The sequence below is a fragment of the Nothobranchius furzeri genome, chromosome 8 (genome assembly GCF_043380555.1).
Source record: "Nothobranchius furzeri strain GRZ-AD chromosome 8, NfurGRZ-RIMD1, whole genome shotgun sequence".
Taxonomy (NCBI): domain Eukaryota; kingdom Metazoa; phylum Chordata; class Actinopteri; order Cyprinodontiformes; family Nothobranchiidae; genus Nothobranchius; species Nothobranchius furzeri.
Window position 1 is genome coordinate 48,276,961 of NC_091748.1, and position 24,901 is coordinate 48,301,861.

At 43.6% G+C, this 24,901-nt stretch overlaps 1 protein-coding gene across 1 annotated transcript; it reads right to left on the reverse strand.

Moving 5' to 3' along the window:
- Positions 1 to 984: 984 nt before the first annotated feature.
- On the reverse strand, positions 985 to 24,761 carry chaf1a (chromatin assembly factor 1, subunit A (p150)). The gene is made up of 16 exons (XM_015971651.3): positions 24,488 to 24,761; positions 23,322 to 23,369; positions 20,878 to 21,509; positions 20,161 to 20,223; positions 19,795 to 20,006; positions 19,596 to 19,677; positions 19,453 to 19,521; positions 19,001 to 19,218; positions 17,040 to 17,208; positions 16,786 to 16,866; positions 15,146 to 15,247; positions 10,611 to 10,857; positions 9,465 to 9,621; positions 1,853 to 2,162; positions 1,694 to 1,775; positions 985 to 1,607 (listed from the first exon to the last, which is right to left on the reverse strand). Exons 1-16 carry the CDS (start codon positions 24,549 to 24,551, stop codon positions 1,495 to 1,497), a joined length of 2,649 nt encoding a protein of 882 aa, XP_015827137.1. The 5' UTR covers positions 24,552 to 24,761; the 3' UTR covers positions 985 to 1,494.
- Between the last annotated feature and the right edge of the window lie 140 nt (positions 24,762 to 24,901).

Here is a 24,901-nt window from a genome sequence, read left to right on the forward strand (position 1 = left end):
GACCGACTGATAACTCAAAAACACGGTTTCCATGGCTAACGTTACTGAATCCTAGGAATGTGACGGCAGTTCCGATAACTAGACTTGCTTGTGTTTTATTAATCCAAAGCACTTTGAAGGATCTAGATGTATGTATGAGATAAAAGAATGAAATTAAGCCACAAGCTACTAACGTCTAGCATAAAGATAGTTTAGCATTTGTTTGGGTCAAACATTTTCTCAACATAAAAAGGTTTTACTTCTAAAACACAACTCCGTTAAAATGTGCTCCGCTCTAAATCTGCATCTGGTTAAGCTGTCCCTCGAACAGATGAGATCATTTATTAAGTGGTGCATTAAAATGCAGGATTGTTCTATCACCTGAGATTTTGTGTTTGAAGGTTAAACCTTTACCTTCAGGTTAGTCTATTCTAAACTAATTCTGGTCGGTTAGGATGGTAACTACCTCTCATTATTCACCAACAGACCTGAGACCGATTGTTAGTGATTTTCATGGTTTTATGTAACGATCCAGACGGACATAAAGGAAACTGGAGTGTTTGTCTCACAATCTGTCATTGATAAGCAAATTCAGTTGTGATTTCACTTGTTTGCATCCTACATCAGCGTCTTGCGTGAGTCTGAATCTCCAATAAAGCTTAGTATTTTTGTAAAGTTAGTGAGCAGCTGTGAGTTAATGTCCAGCTTTGAGTTGTACTCTGTTGCTTCTGAACCTGCTTGTGATAAAAAAAAATACTCCCCACTGAGGATTTTCTTCAATAAACAGAAACATGAGGCCAGTTTTTGTATTAATACCTTCACCTGATTTAACCCTCTCAGGCTCAAAATAAGTTTTGATAAAAGAACGAACAACGAAGTCCTTCAGCGGTTCTTCTGAGTTAAAAATGTTCATGAAACACGTGTGTGGAGTAACCAGGTAGGTAGGTTTTAACTGTTGCACATCTGCAACGCCTGCCTCCAGAGGGTTAAACCATGAAAGGAGCCTTAAAGGTGCAGAATTTTTATTCACGTTTAATGAATTTATCTTGTTCAAGTAATCTTGAAAAATACAGAAAATACATATTTATAAAACACCAACACTAACTGTACAAGAACAGATCTCTCAACTACCCCAGTGAGCTGTCAGACACGGCAGAGTAAATGAAACCAGGGACGAATGTACAGGTGGACATGGAGCCTGTTTCCCAGCATCGAGGTGTGATGAACTATTTACATTAAATCAAAAGAAAACCAGTGGGTTTGTTAATAATTCTCAAAAACTGTAAAATGATGGTGTTCCTGATGTTTTGAATTGTTATGAGAAATCATTTTTGCTCTGCTTTTATCCAAAAACAAGTGATCTATACCTTAGAACACGAGGCGAGTGGTACGGTAGAACTTAAAATATAGAGCTGAACACTTGTCTTTACATGCAGCGTGCCTCGATTTTCCTTAAGGTTTTAAAAGGGATGAGGAGGTGAGGAGGAGCGAGCACGGTGCGGTGCGGTCCTGTCCTCAGGCTGTGGGGAGAGTCGGAGCAGATCCACCCTCGGGGAGAGCAGCTGAATCCAAGGGGGTTGCCTCCATTAGATTGTCAATGGCAACAGTTGCATTTTTATTTTTAGAGTCTAAAATGTCAAGTAAAAAAAAATTATATCATGGAAGGCAACATTCATGTTAAGTTAGCAAGAACGATTTCCTTAAGGTATCTCACCAGTGTGAGCCGAGACGATGACACATTCATCATCATCCTCCTCAGTGTCAGCCTGAAAACTGTCTGCCTCCGTCGCTTCAGTCTGGATTCAAACAACAGGAATAAAGTCAGTGAATGAAAACCCACCTGAAGGTGACTCACCCGCTCAAAAACCCTCACCTGGTCAGGATTGGAACATTTCTTCATGAATTTTGTGATCGACATGCTGCCGGCGCTCTTCCGCTTGTTGGAGGAAGAAGAGGTCTGAGGTGTGGAGGGGGAGTTTCCCTGAGAGCCCGTGGCTGCCTGGGCTTCATCACGAAACTCCTCCCGAGCTCCTGTGGTGTGGTAGGTCCACTGGCACGGAACTGGGAGAGCCTCCTGGCCGAAACGGGACAGGACCTCCGCATGAACGTACCAGCAACAGCGCCTGTAGGAGGAGCGCTTCTCATAAACAGCGTTGTTCTTGATGAGACGCCTCAGCAGAATTCTGGTCAAAAGACGAAGATGAAATTAGATTTTCACATGGCTGATATTAAAACGTTTACATTTGCTGAAGACAAAGTTAGAGCTGCACAAGGTTACGTTTGAGCATCAACACTGGAATGTAGGAGAGCGCGATCGCTGGTCCTCAACGCGTTCTCATCTAACGGTGACGGGTAGCTGGCACGCAGCAATCCACCAATCACGTTTGTACTCATTGTTCACAGTGGATTTCATTGGATATCTGATGCACCAATCAACATTATACAGCAGAGTTGTCCAGTCCAGGTCCTCAGGGCCCACTGTGCTGTCTGCTCTCATTTAGGGATGCACCGAAATGAAAACACCAAAACCCAAAGTGAGGAAACCACGGCCAAATACCGAAATACAGAAACAAATGATTAAGTCAAGAATTAGAACCATAACATTGGCTAAGAGGTGTACTAAACCTCACTAAAAGCAAGGCATTGTAATTAATCAGTTACCAAACCATGGATATATTTATTTAGCACCGACATAACAACAAGGCACAAGATGCATTAAAATGTTTCACTTGACCGCACTTGTGTACTTTAAATAATAAAGTATAAATGTACAGCCGTATAACTGAAAGACCTGCGGCGGACTGTAAAATCAACCCTTTAAGCGCCAAAGTTTCAATATTGCGTTTATTGAGCCACAACTGCAAATATAATCCCTCATAAAGTTACTACTTTACACCAGAAGATAGTAGTGGCGTGTAACTTCAATCCGAGCAACACGTTTGTGTGTTTCTACTGACATTTTCAGAGTTTATAGTTTGAAAACTAAAATCAGGTGTGCTGAAGCAGAGACGTGGAAAACATGGGTGGGCTCTGAGGACCAGACGTGGGGAGCACTTTTGGAGTTATGTGAGAATTGGGTGTGGCACTGTTGACCTACTGTTAGAGGTTTTACCCCAACAAATGGGGCAACTCTTCACCAGCTGCATCAGTGGAGTTGTTGATTAAAAGCGTACACACCAGGGTCATTGCTGTAAACGTTTGAAGCTACAATGAGCATTCGCAGCTTTTGATAAAAACTGTTAGAGAAGGTTAAAGTCCCATTAGTCCTCACACACCGGTGAAATTCATCTTCACATCTGACCCATGCCCGAGGGCAGCGGCGAGCTGCAGCTGCTCTCAGGAACCACTTGGTGGTTTAAACCCCCCAATCCGACACCCTTAAAGCCGAGTGTCAAGCAGGGAGGCATTGGGTCCCATTTATAAAGTCTTTGGTAGGACCTGACCGGGATTTGAACCCTGATCTCCCAGTTCCAGGGCGGACACTTCCACTAAAAAGACGCATTCGAAGGAATATGATATGTTGGTTTGTAGATGCAAGACTTGTGGACTAACGGAGGAAATTAATTTGGTTTACCGTAAATCCTCTAATACAGGCCTGGGCCTGTATTCGACTCAAGCTCATCAAGCTCCAGGCCTTTATTGGAAGGAGGGCCAGTATTAGAGGCAGGCCTCTATTTCTATTTGAGCAAAATGAACTAATGGTTCGCTGGAGTTTTTGACAATTAATATTGCGCCCACATTTTCTAAGTTAAACACATTTCTTTTAACAACGGTAGTTTCTGCTTCAGCACTCTCTCCCCCCTCCCCCTGCATAGCGGCCGCAAACTCACTGATGCGCCTGCAGCCTTTCAGAGTTCCTGCTGCTCTAAACATTAAAATAATTATTTCATTTTCTGTTCCTCACTTCTGATTACCTTCAATGGTGTCTGTTTGTTGCAACCACCAGGTACAAAAACTAACTTGTTTTTATTTGACTATTTTTCTGTCCTGTCTGTTTATTATCTTCCTGCATCTCCTCTCCATCCTAAAGAGAAACTGCTACCTGGGTTCATTTATATTCACCTCATGAGTTACCTTTGAACTGCAATTCTAAAAGATCTACCGACCGCAAAAACAGCGGAGTGCTCGCTGCTTGGTGGCCGCATCAGTGATCGGTGCGTTGGAGGACAAGGTGATGCGCCCCGCTCCACAGCAGCGAAACACATCAGGCGCAAATAAAAGACAGAAAACATTAAAGGAAATGAACCGACATGAACGATCGCGTGTCAGTACCTACGGTCTGGCAGAGCGCGTTGCCCCCCCCCCCCCCCCCCGAGCGCAGGAGCTTGTCACCTGCTGACAGCAGGCTGCTGTCTTTTCCGAGGGCTGCATCTTGCCGGTCATTATCACGTGACAGCGACTAGTCGACGACAGGCATAAAAAGTCACTATAGTGAAGTCGACTAGTTCATACAACCCCTATTGCTCCCCAGTGTTCTGCAGCGCACGTTCTCTTTGAACTTGATATCAAATTTTCGCCTCCTCTTCGTCTCCGCACGGTTAAAGTTACCCTCGCGGTCTATCACTGGCAAATCAAAAGTGAGACGATGACACAACCGCCCCCCGTACTTGCTTGTTACCACATTCCACCCGGCCACAATAAGAGACCGGCCATTATTCACCTCCGCCGACACCGGCCAAAATTGGAGACCCAGCCTTTAATTGAATACCGACCTGTATTAGAGGATTTGCAGTATTTTTTTATTTTATCTTTATTTATCCATTAAGGTGACGATGTGACAAAGAGGCAGCAGCACCTGACACTAGGGCTGTCGCGGTTGAGGAATTCTCCCTGCGGTGATTCAGGGTGGCTTAATATTGCGGTGTGCGATATTATTGCAGTACTATCTAAACATAATGTTTACACATTTAAAAAAGGTTAAAAATTGCCGTGCCTTCTTTTATAACACTTTACTGAATGCAGATCAGATCGCAGTAACGTTTGTTTCTCCGACAGTCGGAGTCCGACTGAACTTAAAAACAACAAAATTCAGGAGAAGGTTAAACTTTTAAATGCAAATTTGGCTGCAGCATCTAACAAATAAGAAACAAGTCCCCATTTTGTTTAGTTGTTTAAAATCAAGCATAAAAAATTACATGTACCGGGCGCGGGGCACTATCATTTCACTTTCACTTTCACACACACGAATGACGGTGATTTATAGCTCGATCAGGTCCTTGTTACCCACAAGGAAAACCAGGATGATAACTATATACGCTTTGAGAGAGGATCTGAGAGGGGTGACAACATTTGCAGCACTGAAAACCCTCTTGGATGGTGCGCTCGTTGCACTAACGCACACGTACTTGCGTGCGACTGGCGAGCAAAGGGAATCTCTCCCGGTTGTTGCTCCACCATGTCAGGGGGGTTCTTTAGGGTGGATGCATTCCTCCTGCAGGTAGCGAGTGAGCTCCAGCTCGGCTCAAACTCTCTTCGGGACGGTTGCAGAAGCAGTGCTTGTCCGGGACTTCAGCAGGTCTCCGAGCGTTTATTTATTTATTTATTTTTTGCCGCTGGTGGCAGCTCTGTGCCGGCCAAGGACTCTGGCTGCGCAGCAGTTGACGTACTGAAAACCAAAGTGCTCCCAAAGGAGCGAAGTAACGTTTCGTTTTGATACCAGTGCAGCCATCCTTCTCAACATGCATCATTGAGTTGAACCAAGTTCAGTAATCGCTGTGGCCCATGATGCAGCGCGGTGGGCTTCTTCATATTGCGATATTTCATTTTTGCGGTTACCGTGACAGCCCTACCTGACACGTAGCTAGCTTTACACCAAAGAACAACAGATGGATAAGATAAACACAAATAAGATAAAACAGTAAGACTTAAAGACAAAGGACTGTTCTCGTATACAATATGTACGAGCAATCAAAACAGACTGAAGACAGTGTTTAAGTACTCAGAAGCAGGAACATTGATCAGAAACTATTGATTAGAGGTGTGAATCTTCACTTGTCTCCCGATTCGATTCGATTACGATTATGGGGTCAACGATTCAATTCGATTCGATATCCCGATGCATCACGATGCATCACGATTATTTCATATTGATTTGTTTTCATCGATAAATAGAAGATGTCAGATAATTGCTTTTTTTAAAATCTAAAACGTAATTGACACAACCTGCCATCCCTCAAAAGCTCTCCACTCACAACAGGTTAGGACAAAACATTTAAACATTTAAGAAGATTTAACAAAATAAAACATCTGTTTCCTCGTTCAACACCACGCCTCAGGCTGAGAAAAACACGCTTTGTAAAAACTCACAAAATCTAAAAAAGTACTGAAAACCTACAGGACACATAATGTAATAATAAAATCCATAATGGGTTCATATATGAGTGTTTAATGTCTCTGAGCAGCTCTAGAGTCAAATATTTATGCCACAGTTGAAGGGTGTCAGAAATAACACCAAATGAAATGTTTGACTTAATTTCATTTGAACCCAGTGGTTCATTTCTGAAATGTTGGAGAATGAATCAAGTTCTGTTTGATGCAGAAAATAAAACACAAAAAAAAATTCTACACTTCCAATAATATTTAAGATGTGTGTTTTATTCTTCCTGATAATAACACCAGCAGAAGGCTGTGGGCTGGATTAGGATTAAATTACCCAGCTGATGGATCTCCTTCACTAACCAGCTAACTACAAACCTTTCCACTAACCTGTCCTGTGTGACCCTCACCATGTGACCCTCATGTCCATGTGGCCCTCATGTCCATGCTGTCTCTGGAGGAGCAGATAGGAGACAAGACCTCCTGTAACCTAAAATGAACCAAAGCTTCCTCCCAGTTTCTCTTTAAGCTGAATTTAACATCAGTTTATCATCATGAAACAAAAGAATAAAGTGGAACAAGAACTTCTATCTTCTATTTCTCTCTTCTTTTAACTTCTCCGTGTCCCTAAATAAAAGAGACAGACGATCATGCTGCAGCCGCGGTCACTGACCCCTCCCCCTCCCCAAGACCGGATTACAACAAGCAGTCTGACTGAGCGCTTCCAGGAGAAATAATAATGAAATTATGAAAATAATAACGCGTGTTTGGAGCATCGGTTTGGAGGAGCGTCCTCCGATCGCGTCTCTCTCTCTCTCTCTCTCTCTCTCTCTCTCTCTCTCTCTCTCTCTCTCTCTCTCTCTCTCTCTCTCTCTCTCTCTCTCTCTCTCTCTCTCTCTCTCTCTCTCTCTCTCTCTCTCTCTCTCTCTCTCTCTCTCTCTCTCTCTCTCTCTCTCTCTCTCTCTCTCTCTCTCTCTCTCTCTCTCTCTCTCTCTCTCTCTCTCTCTCTCTCTCTCTCTCTCTCTCTCTCTCTCTCTCTCTCTCTCTCTCTCTCTCTCTCTCTCTCTCTCTCTCTCTCTCTCTCTCTCTCTCTCTCTGATCGAGCGAGCAGAGCGCGCAGCACGACAACCCGCTCAATTAACATAATTCACGGCCCAAATCCAACAGAACCGGTCGGGCTGATTCGGTTCCGGTTTGGTCTTGGGTGACAACTCTAGCGCTCAGCCCTGCAATACCACATTAAGGCGGAGGTAAATGTGGAGGACGCTCACTCTGACAGATTTGGTTGCTGCGCTGGTGCCGCGTTAAAAAAACAAAACTACATTCCACTATAATCGATTATGGCGTACTCTTCTACGATGCAGAATCGTTTATGTCCGCATCCCGATGCATCGATTATTTGATTATTTTCCTCAGCTCTACTATTGATCTCAATGAATTATTGAAGGCAGATAATGGAATGTAGGCAGTGAGCTTCAGTGATTTTCGCAGCTCATTCCAGTCGCTGGAAGCTGCAAAATGGAATGAGGAGCGGCCAAAGGAGGTGCGAGCTTTGGGAATAACCACAGAGATGAAGTTTCTGGGAAATAAATGACGCTGGTTGTTGGAAGAGATGAGTAATGAGGGAACAAATGACGGGTTCTACCAATTATTGTTTTGTATTTAATTACTAATTAGACCCTTGTGAATGTAAAAATGCTATTTTGTTCGAGATGGTTCTATTCTGTCATTGATGAGGTATGGAACAGTGAGTTGGTTATTATTTAGCGCCCCTGAGTGGTTCGACAAAAGAGTTTATTGTGTCTAAAGTTATGACTGTATCAACGATTCCAAGATTGAACTGATCCTGTTTAATCCAGTCAGATCTAGCCCATTCCAAACCCCAGAGCTTTCATCTGTTTCTCACAATCTAAAAACCGTTGAGACAAACCTGGGTGTAAAGATGGATTCATCTCTTAGGATGGACGCCCAGGTCAATGCCACCGTAAAATCCTGGTTGTTTTTTCAACTCCTCCGTCTGTCCAAGTTAAGAGCAGTTTTATCAAGGAGAAATTTGGAATCAGTTGTTCATGGTTTCATCACATCTAGGCTCGACTATTCGAACGCAATATTGCTGGGTGTCAATAAGTCAACCCTTGCCAGACTTCAACTCATCCAAAACGCTGCGGCTAGATTCCTCACACGTACTGACAGGCGCCAGCACATTACTCCGGTTCTAAAATCCCTTCATTGGCTGCCCGTCACTTTCAGGGTCCAATATAAAATATTGCTTTTTGTTTTCAAATCCCTCCATGGTCTTGCCCCCGTGTGCCTCAGGTCCTCCAGCCTGTTGCTCCTCGAGGAACCAAAAGCGTGTTATAAATCATGCGGACAAAGAGCTTTCTCTGCTGCCGGTCCTAAAATGTGGAACGAACTTCCAGCCGCAGTTCGACTGGCATCCTCCTTGGCAGTTTTTAAGTCTAGACTGAAGACACACTGTTTTACCCTTGCTTTTAACAGTTAGCTGTTATTTTGGTTTTTACTACTCCTATTTTATCAACCATTGTAAGGTTTTTATCGGTACTTTTTTATTGGCTTGTTTCTTATTTGTTGACTGTATTTTATTGCTCTGTTTTATGTTTTTATCTCTGTTATTTGTGCGACTAATCAGCACTTTGGTCGGCCGTATGGCTGTGTTTTTAAAGTGCTATATAAATAAAGGTGGTATGGGTATGGTGTGTAGCAAAAAATAGCTGATTTGACCCAGAAGAATGTACTTTCATCATTCACACACTTTTACACGCTGATGGTGATGAGCTACGCTTGGGTGGGGCGTGCCGACAGAGGAGAGGCTGCCGAGCACTGGTGCCACCCGTCCCTCTAGCCACCACCAGCAGGCAGGGTTAGACGTCTTGCCCAAGAACACATCAGCAGAATTCGCTGCCGGGATCAATCCTACAACCTTCAGATTACTGGACAACCCGCTCTACCTCCTAAGCTACTGGTGTCCTACAATAACCGCTCATCATATGTAAAACAACACCGGTTTACTTGTCAAGTCACCTGTTGTAAATGCTTGTATTTTTTAATATTAGCATCAAGTTTTTTTTTTCCAATATTGTGCAGCTCTAAGACAATTTTAATGATTTATATAAATATAGGATACTTAAGATGACTAAATGTGCTTTCACCTGGTGGGAATGTTTTCTGCAGGGTTCTGGGGGCTGGCTGGATCAGAGGGGGACAGCGATGAGGAGCCCTGCTGACGACAAAACTCCTGAAACTCTGTCATGATAATTTTGCTGCTGTTGGTGTTTCCATGCAGCAGGGGGAGCAGCTGAGCCAGTACTGTGGAAGTAAAATAGAAATGTTTTCACCATAATGCTCAGAAAATAACACTTAATGTGGTTTATTACAATCTATAACTATTGTTATGTCACAAACGATTAATTCTTCAGAATATTTCTTAGCTAAAATGTGGTGAATTCAATGTCCTCTAGCACTCAAATTTACTCTGACTTTGTGCTTTTTGCAAAGTCAGTTAACCAATATGGTTCTAATCAAATAAACCAGACTATGAACATTAGAAATGTTTGTCGTCGTCGTCTTCCTTCGCTTATCCGGGTCCGGGTCGCGGGGGCAGCATCCCAACTAGGGAGCTCCAGACCGTCCTCTCCCCGGCCTTGTCCACCAGCTCCTCCGGCAGGACCCCAAGGCGTTCCTGGACCAGATTAGAGATGTAACCTCTCCAACGTGTCCTGGGTCAACCCGGGGGCCTCCTGCCGGCAGGACATGCCCAAAACACCTCCCCAGGGAGGCGTCCAGGAGGCATCCTGACCAAACCACCTCAACTGGCTCCTTTCGATCCGGAGGAGCAGCGGTTCTACTCAGAGTCCCTCCCGAATGTCCGAGCTCCTCACCCTATCTCTAAGGCTGAGCCCGGCCACCCTACGGAGGAAACTCATTTCGGCCGCTTGTATCTGCGATCTCGTTCTTTCGGTCATTACCCAAAGCTCATGACCATAGGTGTGGATTGGGACGTAGATCGACCGGTAAATCTGGCTTTCTGGCTCAGCTCCCTCTTCACCACGACAGATCGGCTCAGCGTCCGCATCACTGCAGACGCTGATCCAATCCGCCTGTCGATCTCCCGATCCCTCCTACTCTCACTCGTGAACAAGACCCCGAGATACTTAAAACTCCTCCACTTGAGGTAGGACCTCTCTCCCAACCTGGAGTTGGCAAGCCACCCTTTTCCGGTCGAGAACCGTGTTTGCAGAACCAGAAACAACCTGAAGCTTTTGGTAAGTGGAAAAACTTAAATCATGCACACTTACATTGCTCTTCTCTTTGTCTCCTTTGCGATAGTTCCCCTGGGCTGGGGCTGTTGTCAGGTGTGGGTAAAGGCTCAACCATACACACGGCGTACTGCTGGAAGTGTTCCAAACAAAGTCCGTCTTCCTCCCAAACGCAGCCCCTCACCACCGGTTCCAGCACCTTCGTCTTCTTGCTGGATATCAGCTCATCCCACTCCCTGGCTTTCAGTTTCTGTCTCAGTTTTTGCTTTTCGAGGTCTCCACCCTCCTGAGGGATTAGATATTGGTGAACAGGGGTGTTTAGCGTAAACACTAAACTTGCCAACTGCAAGAGGTCATTTTAAATAATCATAAGGCATTTTGTATACATGGTTAAACGTTCAAAGGTTACTCAAGCATATTTGTAAAAAAATAAATAAATAAAGGTTCAATCAGTGTCAAAGATTTATATTGTTAATGTGCTAGGTCTAAAGAAGTTTACTCTGCCCTGTTATATCGTCTAAACACAGAGGGAGTGACACAGAAGCTGCACTTCTAAACAGCCTTCTTATTTATGACACAGGACAGAAAATGACTGAGGCCTAGTCCACACGTAGCCGGTTTTTTTTAAAACGAATATCCGCCCCTCCAAAAACTTACATCCACACCACCTCGTTTTAAAAAAAACTGTCCACACGTACCCGGATAAATACGTTGTTAAGGACATGCCAGACCTGTAGGCGGCAGTACTTCCCCCGTTCTTAACCTCGTCCTTCGTCTGTGGTCTTCCGCAAGGAGCAGTAATTCCGCTTGCAAAAACAAACAAGCAAAAAGCGCTTGGACAATTGATAAAGCGAGCGCAGCTCTGAGGGCATCCATGCTGTCGGCTAGTGTAAACACAGGTCGCACACGTGATGTCAGCAGTTTTTGTCGCGGAAAGTGACGTTGCGGACCTTAAAACTCCGGTTTTGTCCGTCCACACGCAGACACCCAAAACAGAGAAAACGCAGATCTTCACTTTGGCCGGAGTTTTTAAAAAGATCCGTTTTCGTGTGAAAAAACTCAGTTTTCGTGTGGATGACAGGCCAAAACGTAGAAAAATATCTACGTTTTGGCAGATCCCCGGCTACGTGTGGACAGAGATTAAACCCCGTCTTCTTATCCTCACAGGACTAGTGTGGCGCTAGAATCTTTCAAGGGTGAATATGAAACAAAATGGTAGGCACTGCCACTGTATACATGCAAAGAAAAAATCCATTTAAAATTCGCAATAACTATTATAATGCTGTCAATTATGATGATGATTACATTGCTCTACATTTGGATGTTGATCTTCCTGAACAAGCACAAACAAGTCTTGTGGCAAGTCTGGTACATTTCCTTCCTCACTCCAACAAGAAACCATTGTTCTCGACCCAAACCAGTTTGGGTTTAAGTGGCACCTTCACCCAGACCTAGCCTGGCTGGCCAGACTCGTCTTCCGTTTAATTCTACACAGAGAACTAGTCTGGTTACTCACAGGCAGAGAAGCACATGAGGGGCGGGACTAGCCAGCTCAAAAATAACCAATCGGAAAAAAGAAAGCAGAAATGCTGACTGTACCATGCAACGCTGTAGTTTTTTTTAGCTGTAGTCAACTATGGCGTCTAGTGACGACGCAAACATCTTTCTTTAGAACAAAGGCTTTAAACTCTTCTACTTGTGGTTTGAAAGATGTGTCCAAGTCGCTTACAACAGAGGAAAGAGCTGCAGCCTTTGTTGTTTATGAGAAACTGAGCATTGTGGTGTGTGATGTACGCTGCTCAGTGCTAATTGGCTCGGTTTGAACTCTCAGGGGGCGGGGTTATTTGAATTGGAGTTCCCAGTCCCATGCGTCTTTATGGGAAGCATGGGGCTGGCTGGCTGGCCAGGCTAATCAAAACCACTCTGATGTGACAGAGCTACAGCCAAGTCCTCCATACTTTTCCTGTTTGACTTAACTGCCACGGTATCATCTCTAGCAAAGGCATCACAGGGAGAGTGCACTTCTTAATCCAATGTATTATGGCCCAGTACTGGGATGTCTTCTCTTTGGCATTTACAACACCTCACAAGGTCAGAGAATCCCATCACATGGCATCTCCTATCACTGCTGTGCGGACGATTCACAGCTCTCGTCATTAAAGTTAAAAGTTTATCAGTTGCCACATGCGGTGAATTGTCCTCCGCATCTGACCCATCCCCTGGGGGAGCGGTGAGCTGCAAACACGGCCAAACCCCCCAATCCAACCCCTTAAAGCTGAGTGTCAAGCAGGGAGGCATTGGGTCCCATTTTGTATGACCCGACCGGATTTGAACTCAGATCTCCCAGTCGCAGGGCAGACGCTCTTCCGTTAGGCCACTGAGCTGGTTTTTATGTCCACCTGCTGTCCACACCGCCTCAGAATATATTTTGCTACGTTGACACTGCTAGCCTTGATACTCAGTTTTGATGTTTTTGTTTTGAGTAAATCTGATTTTGTTTTGTGCGGCTGTTCACATTACGGCTGAAAAGTGACACCAAACTCTCTCCTGTGTGAAGGCTTCATGGCCCCAAAGCGACCCGCATGCGCAGAAGACAAGAAGTCACCCGCCGTGGAGCCAGAACCAGGAGAGGCGGAGTTGTGATGTGAAAGCCTGCACCGACTTATCCACTCCACAGGATCAGGATCCCACCCCAGGTCTTCTGTTTTGGGCTGGAAACTGTTATTTACTCCTTATCCTCGCCATCTTCCCAAATTATTATTAACCGAAAAAGTTTCAGTATTACGTTTATTTACGGAGAACCCCGCCTCCCCTCCCTTCACGGAGATAGAGGCCAGCGGCACCTCCCGCTCCCATTCTCACGCTCGCCTGTATTTCCAAAACTTGACAGGATGTCCAGGAAGACTCCTGAAATCATCTGTCAGCGCTTCTCAGGAACGTCAACACAATACGCTCACCTCCGCTGACTGAGTGACGGAGGAGACGGATTTAATGCAACATGACCGTTCAGACTGCAGCCACGTTCAAAAACAGATATGTATCAGAACCAGTACCACATATAAAAGTGACCTGGGTCAGAAAAATAAAAAAATAAAAAAATCTGATGTGTGCTGTTCAGACGTCATAAAAAAAGTCACATTTGGGTGGCATGTGGGGGTGGGAATGGGATTTGATGCGCTTTTGCCTGCAGTGTGAATGTAGCCTAGTATCTCCATCAACATGGATTAGGGCCCACCATCTCGTGGGTGTGACTGGCCTCAAATCAGATAAAAGAGCACGTCACCCATTTGTTCACTGAGCTCCATTGACTCCCCTCATCCACCCACAGTAAAATCAAGTCACTGACGATAGCCGATAGTGTCCTGAGCAGAACAGCTCCCATCTACATGAATCCTCATCACCCCTTACTGACTACGTTTACATGCAGCCAGTATCGGGTTATGATCGGGTTAAGGTCGGCATTCGGGTTTCTGAGTTGATCAGAATAACCCGTTTACAAGCATAAATAGAAAGAGTTACCCCTAACTTGCATAACCTGATTTGAATGCGGATGTTGGGGTAGCGTCAGGGCGTGTGGACTACGTCCAGACGCAATATGCGTCATTTCCGGTTCTTCTTGTTCCGGTATCGGTGAAAACAACAACATGCTTCCCAGTTCGGAAGAGATAGCGACCGCGTTTGTTTGCGCTTTAGTTTCCTCGTCACTCCAAAAGTGCGGTGCTGTGCCGCGACTCGTCATGTTGCTCCCAACTTGTTGTTTACTTCCGGTGTTCTGGTGCATACAAGACGTCTCGCTACTCAAAAGACCAAGATTCCTTGCGAACAGAGCATGCGCAGAACACACGCTTTGATGGGGATATCCCGATATGCGTTTACACGACCAAGCATTCGGGTTAGAAAAGGGTTACCCCAGGTGTAGTAACCGGGTTTTTAAAAACCCGGTTATGAGCATATCCGGGTTTTTGGCGGTGTTTACATGGACCTGCGGAACCGGGTTATTGTGAATATTCGGGTTTTAAAAGGGTTACTGGCTGCATGTAAACGCACTCAGTGATGTTCTTGCATTGACTTTGACTGCAGTGTTCCATCCTCAGTTGTAAGTCAGTTTGGATAAAAGCTTCTGCCAAACACATGAACAAGTTGAACATGTACACACACATGGGTGAGGCATTTGTTTGCAACATAAAAAAGTATATATACTGATCATATGGCTTCTTCCAGTGTATTTTAACCAGTAACACTACTGGGATTAAACACTGGGATGTGATTTGAGGGTTTTGTCAAACACTGGACAGAACTTGGTTGTGCCTCAGGTTTCTCTGAGCTCCAGGTGACACCAGTAACTGCAGGTCTGATTGCTTAGAAAGTCAAAAACAAACAAATGAATGGCATGTCAGAACAGTTTCCTACAAGTCAGATATAGGACTGTTTGTTTGCACATCACTTGCTTTGGTAATGAAACATATTTAAAGGTGGAATGTGGAACACGAACACCAAAGTGACATCTAGTGTGGGGAGGACGTAGTTGCAACAACGGAACGAGGTTTTCAGCCGTCGGGATTCCAGGTTCGTACCTCTCCCTCCAGTGCACCTTCATCATCCGAGAGGTAGCCATGAGGAACAAAAAAGCCATCATCATCGTCGTCTTCATCGTCCCCTCCTTCCTCTTCATCCTCCTGAAAATAACAGAAAATCAAAAGCTGAATAAACATAATACAAGTGATTTTTTTATTAATACAAGATACTCGGATTAGAATCCGTTGAGTTCCTTCATGGAGGTTCCACATTCAGCTGCGTTTAGCATCAGCTGACCAGATATTTTCCGTATTAACCTGTTATTTCTAAATGATGACAGAAAAATCAGAAGGCTGTCCATTATTTTGGCAGATTGGAATTCCCACCCCGACTCATGTAGGTGCGCACATTTAAACATTACGCACAGAGAACACTGCAGAGGTAACACAATCAATCAATCAATCAAGAAAAGATTTCCCATCAGAGCATCTGAGCATTAACCAGACTTGGACACTATTCTCAACACATCTCACGGTTGACAGAGAGCTGAAGCTCAAAGCTTATTTGTGACAACGGGTCACAGGCCCGCCCTGAAGAACCACAAGGTTCTGGTGCACAAGAACCAAGAGTGCATGCAGGCGGATATACTCCAGCGAGTGATTCCAGGTCTGGAAACCCTTTATCCAGAAAGTCTCGCCAACTTCTGGTTATTGCAGTTGCAGAAATGTTCCTCGATTTTCAAACTTTGGCTGAAGGAGCTTCTGCTGCTCCTGTCTCGAGTGTAGAAGCAGAGTGCAGGTTCATCCGGAACATACAAACAGCCAAAAGTACAGAAGCTCTTCACTACGGCCTCTTCAGTAATCCCGCTTTCAACATTTGGTTTCACACAAGCAGGTGCACAGTTCGGGTTGCCGCTGAGCAGAAGGAAGGTGAGAGAGACGGTCCGTTTGGTCTACAGCAGGTGAAATGTCCCTACTTTAAGTGAAATTGTTTGATTATAACAGTAATGTTACTGGGGCACTCGAGTCAGCTGGTTTGCACTAAATATTTAATTTAAAATGAATGAAAAGTAAATAGTATTGAATGTTTATTTATTACTATTTTAGGAATGAATGTCCATCCATCCATTTTGTGAACCCGCTTGTCCACGTAGGGTCGTGGGGGGGCTGGTGCCCATCTCCAGCGGTCAATGGGCAATCAGGCAGGGTGCACCCTGGACAGAGAGCGAGTCCATCGCAAGGCAACACAGAGACACACACACACACACGCGCACACACACACCTAAGGACAATTTGGACAGACCAATCAACCTAACAGTCATGTTTTTGGACGGTGGGAGGAAGCCAGAGTACCCGGTGAGAACCCACGCATGCACAGGGAGAACATGCTAACTCCATGTAGAAAGATCCCAGGCTGGGAATCGAACCCGGGACCTTCTTGCTGCAAGGCAACAGCTCAAACCACTGCGCCACTGCGCAGCCTAGAAATGAAAGTGACAGGATAAAACAAATCGATGACGGTTTGTTTTTTTAAACCCCGGTGGTCAAAACGATGGACAACAAACTCGTGTAGTGCAAGCTCTGTTACATATAATCCTCCCAACACCAGAGAGCTCGCTCCCTTCTTCATTAAAGCAGATGCTCGATTTAAATGAAGTTAAACCACAAAACATTTGTTCTCATCTTCTAATAAAACTCACCCCTTCACTATGAGACAAGGACTCTCCTGGTTCCTCTTCCTCCCATTCTTCATCGCTGTCCACCTCATAGTCAAGGGAACCCTGCAGTGGCAGAAAACAAGTGCTTCCATCACAAACTATAAAAACGACATACCCACCAAGAGGTAAGTCAGTGTAAAACATTTAATATATAAAAAGTTTATGAAAATACATAAAATCCTTCAACACCAATGGCTAATTAGTGAACAGGTATCACCTGAGGAAAACAACAATACCTTGTCTTGTCTCAAAGGGCACCGAGGTGAGATATGTGAACTCTTCTTTCTCCAGGTGCCCCAGTATGCTGGACGGTAGTTTTCATGGAACTGAAGCAGCTTCATCGGTCCATAGCGCTTACGGTCCGGTATACCATCTGGTTTGGGCCTTTCCACCAGTAAACAGTCACTAAAGTAATGAAGATTAGGAATGTGCAGTAGTAGTGAACACGGTGATTCATGTTCATGACTTCCAGTTTCAGGCTTTTTTTAAAGGGGCATTATGGAAGTCTGACAGCCAAAACATGTATAGGAATAATAAATATCTTCTTCATACATTCTCCTGCAATGCCCTGGTCCTGTAAAATGAGCCCTAGCATTTTTACTGTGATTGCCTGTTTTTCTGTAAAATCACAGAAAAAGAGAGAAGCTCGGGTCGAGCAGGCTGCTTCATGCGTGTTCACGCTCAGGCATAGCCCGCAGCATTTGCTATCAGAGAGCCAGTCCATCGCAGGGCATAAACATTTATAATGCCAGTGAACTTTTAGAGTTAGCAGGCACTGCTCCCGCTAGCTTGCTGCTTTTCTGTCTCAGACTTTAAGCGGTATTCTATGTATAAAGTGTGTGCAGACAATGCTTGCTGAAAAGTTGTTTTCTAGATTAATAAACGTCGCTAGGTTATAATTCTGCCATAAAATTTGCATAAAGCTTTGAGGTTTTTGATTTTTAGGGGGAAGTTTGTGTTTAGAAAGCCTTTTGGCGATGACTGACGGGTTGTTTTTCCTGTTTGCGTGGAGATGGGCCAACTTAATTTTAGTTTCAGAGTAATAACAAAAGCAAGTCAGCCAGCTTATGTGCATGCAGAACATGTAAAGGGTGCTTTACGTTGACCCTTTATAGCCGAGAGTGGGCGTGTAGGAGGTGGGATGTGATCCCGAAACACCCGAGCTCCTGCGTGGGATTTATAAAAAGAAGAACTGTGTGCAGCCTGCTGAGTTTTATAGGATGGGACATTTCTGTATTACGCCGGGGACACACCGGCCGCGGAAGCGCCGCGAAGCGAATCGCTCACGAAATTCGGCCGCTGCTCGCCGCTCCTCAGTTCAGATCAGACGAGCCCCAGTCGAGGCGCGCCTCGACTCAGCTGTAGTTTTTCTTTTAAACACTCGGTGTCCTCCATTTCCTCTGCCTTTTCTCAGCTCTTTTCCTCTACGTGTGTGTGTGTGTGTGTGTGTGTGTGTGTGTGTGTGTGTGTGTGTGTGTGTGTGAACCTATGGTATGAGTTGTTTCTGCCAGTTGAATCTCTTGGAACCCGCTCCAATTCTGCAGCCGTATCCTAGCAGTTTCTTCCGACATGGGAACGTAAATAATCATGTTTTTCGGGGGTCGTACAGCTCCTTGTGTTTCTCAACTTCCATAATTAATTTAAAGTCATCCATCTTAACTGCTTGCCTCAGACTTTCTGCCTCTCTGTCCTGTTTGCTCCAGAAAAAAGACACCCAAAACCACACCCCCTTCACGTGGTCACACACGCACACAAGTTCGATGTGTGTGTATGTGTGTGTGTGTATTCTTGTGGTTTTTCTGCAGTGTCTGATTACGAACACATTTGACTATTGCAGAATTTAATTTTGAAATGCTTTATTTTGTTAACTTTACCGGCCTGCCTCTTATGTCTAGGTTTGACTTCCTGCCAGAATTGACGCGATTCACTCGCGGCTCGCGAAAAAAATAGAGCCGACGCCGAAACGATCGCTGCACGGCGCAGGGCTGGAGCGCCGGCGCGAAGCGATTCGCGGCACTTTGGCAGCTCATGTGGTCTATCGAATAGCTTAACAAGGGCGTCGAATGAAGGCGGCCCCATTTTCGCGGCACTTCCGCGGCCGGTGTGTCCCCGGCGTGACTACATTTTTGTCAAGGATCCTGTGTAAAGTTTATAAATGAGACCCTTGGGCCTTTGGAAAAAAAAAGAGCAGTCTCACCTGAGAGAGTCCGTCCTTTTGGGTTTGGTGGGTCCGGATTGTCTGGGTTTTTGCCTGATCCAGTCTTTCAGTCCATTCGAGTTCTCAGCAGGATTTACCAAACACCGGTCCAGCTCCTCCAGAGCAGACTCTTCACACTGGACCCGACACAGCGGTGCCAGAGACATGTTCTCTTTGATCTCAAAGGGAGCAAACTTCCCACAGGCAGCTGCAAGCGTCTGAAATGGATAAGGAACAAAACATAAAGCAGATTAAATTTACTCAGGTTATAATCCAAACAGAGAAAAATAAAATGAGTGTTTCAGATTAAGCAGCTTCAAGATGATATTCCATAAAACACATAAGATCATTAAATATGAGCTTTAAAATACACTCCAATGATGAACATCATCTAAGAAACTACAACATTAGAAAGAGTTTTCATTTGTTTGACGAGGGTAGGATCTGCTAACCTTTGGAGCCTGTTGGACTTTAGGTTTCTGTAGAAATCGTGTAATTTCTGCTTTCTCAGCTTTGAGGCGCTGTGAACAGAATAAAGCGTTTGATGTAAAAACGATTAAGTTCAAACGTTAAGAAGTGAAACACAAAGACGTACGTCTTTCTCTTCTTTTAACCGTTTCTCCTCTTCCTTCAGTTTCTTCTCCTCCTCTTTCTTCCGTTTTTCTTCGAGCTTGGCCCTGACGCAAAGATTTTAGACAAATTAGCACAAAAGTAAATAAATGCTTAAATAATTTCCAAAGTGGAACTGTTTGAGACATAACATCTGTTGAACTCCGAAGTCTTGCATTACTCACTCTAACTTGGATTTCCGCAGCTCCTCTTTTGCTTTTAACCTTTCTGCCTTTTCTTTCTCCTCCTTCTCCTTCTTCTCCCGTTTTTCCCTCTCTCGTTCCTGCTTCAGCTTGCGAGCTTCTTCTTTCTTTTTCTCTTTAGCAGCTTTGGCTTCTTCCTTCTGGCGCTCCTTCTCCTGGATCAGTCGAAGCCTTTCCTCTTGTTCTTGTAAACTCTGCGGTCAGAAAAGTTTTGCTCTTTTATTTACTGATACTGTTACAAGACATAAAATGCAACAAAAACAATGTTTAAAAGCTGCATCTATGGACTTTTATTAACATTTACCTTCATTTTTTAAATGTTTGTGGTATGTAAAAAATAAGAATCACCTTCAGAGAGCGTCTTTTGACGGTTTTCTGATCTGATGATACTTTAGGTGTGGTCTTTGGCTCCTATGGGGAAAAACAAAACAGATGCAACATTTTCTGGCAACAAAAATAAAATTAATTTCATCAACAGGATTTCAAAGATGGAGAATATTAACGATGCTGTAATTAGGGATGCACCGATACGATACTGGTATCGTTGCAGATACCGATACGATACTGGTCTCGGTATCGGCACAGATACCGATACGATACTGGTATCAGTAAAAGTTAACCGATACCAGGAACCGATACCAATGCAGTTGCTTGAAAATGGCTTCACTGTAACTTGTCATTTCTGTTCACCTAATATTTTAGTTTTGTGATGATTTTTATTCATATATTTTAATTTTTATCTACCTCACAGTCTCTTCCTGTTAAAAGCAGAGAAGAAAAGAAAATCTATATTCCAAATCATTGCATTTTTTTGTGTGGTAGAAGTATCGGTAATTGGTATCGACGAGTACTCAGATCCAAGTATCGGTATGGTATCGGTTTGGAAAAAAGTGGTATCGTTGCATCCCTAGCTGTAATCCACCTATAAATATCATGTTTCAAGTGTGTACTAATGAAAGTATTTAGACATCTTAAACAGACGTAACTCTCTTCAAACTAGTCTAAATATTTTTGTAATACTAAGTGTGAGTAGGCACAAAGCAGGAAGTGGGTGCAGGCACATACTTTAGGTGTGGTGGTTGGTGTAGCATCACCAGGCTTGCTCCTTTCTGGTGAGCTTTCACACGTGGAGCTGACCGATGAGGGCGACTGTGAGGGCTTGTTTCCCAGACTAGACACATTTTCAGACTCATCCTGCTCCTCTGACTCGCTGTCAGAATCCTGTGTTGTGTTGAGCTGCGACACAGACGCTGCGTGATCTTTTTCTTCCACCTTCTTTGCTTCGTTGTCTGTAATGACAACACAGTCCACAGTGTGTGTTTTAGCGGTGGTATCAACACTGCTGAGCTTTCCTGAACCGCCCTTTCTGTCTTTGCAGCGACTCTTGTCTTTAGTTGGAGGACAAGACGAGGTAGGAAGAGTGGACACGAGGCACTTGATGGGGGAAGAGCTCAGGTCTTCAGTCAGATCAATAACTAGACTCTCTTCTGATGATTTGGGGAGTTTGCAGCTCAGGAAGCTGTCCAGCGGGCCACGACCGTTAACCAATGGTGGCCTGCTGCGTTCAGAAAGAGGAGACGACTCATTTTCATTGGGCCCGTCTGAGACTTCGGGCCCAGGGCAGGCATGGCTACAGGGGCGCTTGGGCGGCTGGTTCTCTTTAGGTTCAGCGTTCAGGCGCTTGAAAGGGAGACGAGCTGCAGACAGAAAACAAACATGTAAGAATACCTTTAAAAGTAAAAGTTAGCTGTGGCGCTTTCTCAATATATCAATCTAACAGCTAAACACATCTCACCTCATTTGTTTTCAAATAAATATTCAACTAAACTTGTCCCAAAGCTTTCATTGGGAGGAAAAAACATCATTGGTGTCAAGAAAATTGATATTTTTCTTGCTTTTGCTCCATAAACCTTTACAAACAATTTGTACAATCGTTATATCCACAAATATTTAAGCAGTAAATAAACTCACGCTTTATACCCGATCATGGTCATATGAGATTCTATCTTATAAATAACAAGTTTTTACAATAACTCAAATTCTAACTCGCAATTTGGTTTTCTTTTACCAGAAAGTTGTGATCTGTAAACCAGGGCTGCTGCTCTGAGGTTTTTATAACCGTGTCTGATGCGTTTGTTCTTCAAAACTGATAAACGTAAAAAAAGATCTAACCTTTAAGAACAAAGAGTTAAAGTTCCTAAACTTTCAGAGTTTAATCTCCGGTCTGGAATCACGCTGAGACAAACACAGCGGAGTGGAGCTTATTTTAGACACGTAGCTGTTGTGTATCTGCAAATTAGACTGGGTTGGAGATGAGATGTAAAAAAATATTTGGAAAAACCTAAATAAAAAATACATCCGATTTTTTATGTGCATGCATTTTTATTTATTTGGTACAAACTATAAATATAAAAAACAAATTATTCATTTATTATTAATAACATGTAACATTTTTGAGCACTTAATGTCACATTATTAATAAAACCTGACAGGCGCTTTATCTGGTGTGTGAGTCGGTTGCTCTTCAAACTTTTATTAATGTAGAAACACTTTGTCCAATTATTAACAGCTAATAATTAATTTATGTAGCCACTTAAAGATTATATGTTCACCATCAAAACTAGAGATAACCGATATGGGTTTTTCTAACGCCAATGTCGATAGGCAGAGGTCAGGGTCAGCCGATAAGTGCTGCTGATTCTTTTCGGCTAATTTTCATGGCTGACTTGAGATTTTTCACATGATCAAAATGACACAAATAACAACGGCAGATGTGAGTAATATTTCTGAACCTGAATCAGTTTTTGAACACTGAGTTGAACTAACTGTGGAATATTTGTTTTGTGTACTCCTCAGTATTAAAATAAAACATTTAACCAAAGTTTATAAAACAAAGATTCAGGAACATAAATATACAGATGTGCCAACTTTAAATTGGATTTACTAAAGAGATATATCAGCCGATGCCAATGTATAAGGTGAATATGGGCCTGATAGTATCGGTTTACCCCTAATCACAACTCACCGTTATGTTTTCAGACATATCCATACTTGTTTATGTTTATTCGCGTTTATGTTTATTTATTTAGCAGACGCTTTTATCCAAAGCGACTTACAATTTATAACCTATAGGGCATGCTGTGATCTGTGGGGGAAACCGGAGTACCCGGAGGAAACCCACGCATGCATGGGGAGAACATGCAACTCCATGCAGAAAGGCCACAGCCGAGTTTCGAACCTGCGACCTTCGTGCTGCGAGGCAACGGTGCTAACAACTGCGCCACCATGCAGCCTACTTGGTCAGTCTCATCCATACGTTTCCTATCACCCGTCACAATCTCTAGGTTACTGTCAAAGATTGCATAATTGACCCCAAACTGTTTTATTCTTGACTAATAGATTTAAAACTAAATAAAATAGTGTAGTTTATATATGTGCATCATTTTTATGAACGTGGGTGTTTTATTTTTTCTTCAGTGTTTGATCTTATGTAAATAATACATATTTACCTTGAATTAGTTTCTTGCTGGCATTATTACTTGACTTACAATCCATTCCTGAAAAGAGCAAAAACAATTTTTTAAAATACGATTATATGCAAAGTTGAAATACATTTCAGCTTATTAAAGATGATGACTTATTAGGCTAAAGGCGCCAAGTCTCAACTGTAAAAGCTAAAAGGATTCAAGCTTTTCATTTTAAAAATACCACAAAACTGATCAGACTTCAGTAAAACTCATCAAACTAAACACAATTACAATACCTGTGAATCTATTCGTTAACATCCTTGTAAAAATATAGTAATGGATTAATCATGGATGAACAATATGTTTGTGTAGTTTTGGCATTACTACCATAAGCAAAGCTAAACTGAAGGGTGCAGCTGTGCAGCCCTGGTTCTCTGTGCCGTCGCTGTGCTAACAGTAAAGTATCCCTGCTGGTGCAGCTCGGCTCGCTCTCCCGCCAACTACTGTGTCAACCGGTACTGCAGGCCCGAGTCTACAGGGCCAACACCTCCGGTCTGTCAGGCAGAGATTTGGTTGCCTTCTACGGACGACAGAAAACGTAGGAAATAAGAAAAACGGCTGCAATGTGACAGAATGATGGCAAACGCAAAACCACTGGCGTGTGTGTGACAGTCCGAGGACTAGAGGAGCTTTGACAGCTCCAATATAAAAGTAGCTTTCATGTTAGGTGTTAGCTTTGAGACCCTGATGCATGCTACATACCTAGCTGTGTCTAATCAAACTAGCCAGCAACTTTGAAGGACAATCCGTGAGCTACCAAAGCATTTGTCATTGTAGCATAGCAAGACTTGGTCGATGTGTAACCAGTCTATGGCAAATGCGACAAAGTTCCCACAACTGGTGTTTGGTCAAATAATAACATCCATTCTGTGAGACCGCTAGCTTTACGCAGAAGTTGTGCTGTAACGTTTATAAATTGGCATTTGGTGCAAAAACATAATTCAGTACAGAAGATCGGTGAAAGCTCTGCTGTGAAAAGGTTAGCGTTGACAAATTTGAAATTGTACAACATATATATATTTAATCGTTGATGCAATTTACTTATACTCCATACAAACAAAATAGCACAGCAGTTCTTCCACTATGACATTACTAAAACTTCGAGTAATCGATCATAATGTCGGTACACTGCCATGATGATTTTTTACCTCTTCTGCGGGGAGTCGATGCTGACAAATGTCCGTCCACAGATGCGTTTTCGGCTGCCAACATCCCAACTACTAACCCGGGGCTTTTCACGATCACGGTGTTAACGACAAAAACAACTTTAACACACCGCTAGATATAATGTTAACACAAACCAGTGCCTTTTAATATTACAAAACTATTGTGTCCTTATTTAAATGGCCTGCAATCTCATTTTATAACAGATAAAACATAGCTAAAACTCTTTCCGTGCCTCCGAAGTGGTCCCTTGGTCTACCCCGACGTCTGCCTCGCGCTCCAGAGTCGGAATTGGCGGGAGCCGGCTGCTTCCATCAATAACCTTCGCTGATTGGTCTAAAACGTTCCTCTGGTTCTGCAGAGTATGCTCGATTTGAACAACGGGTCTGCACGTTTGT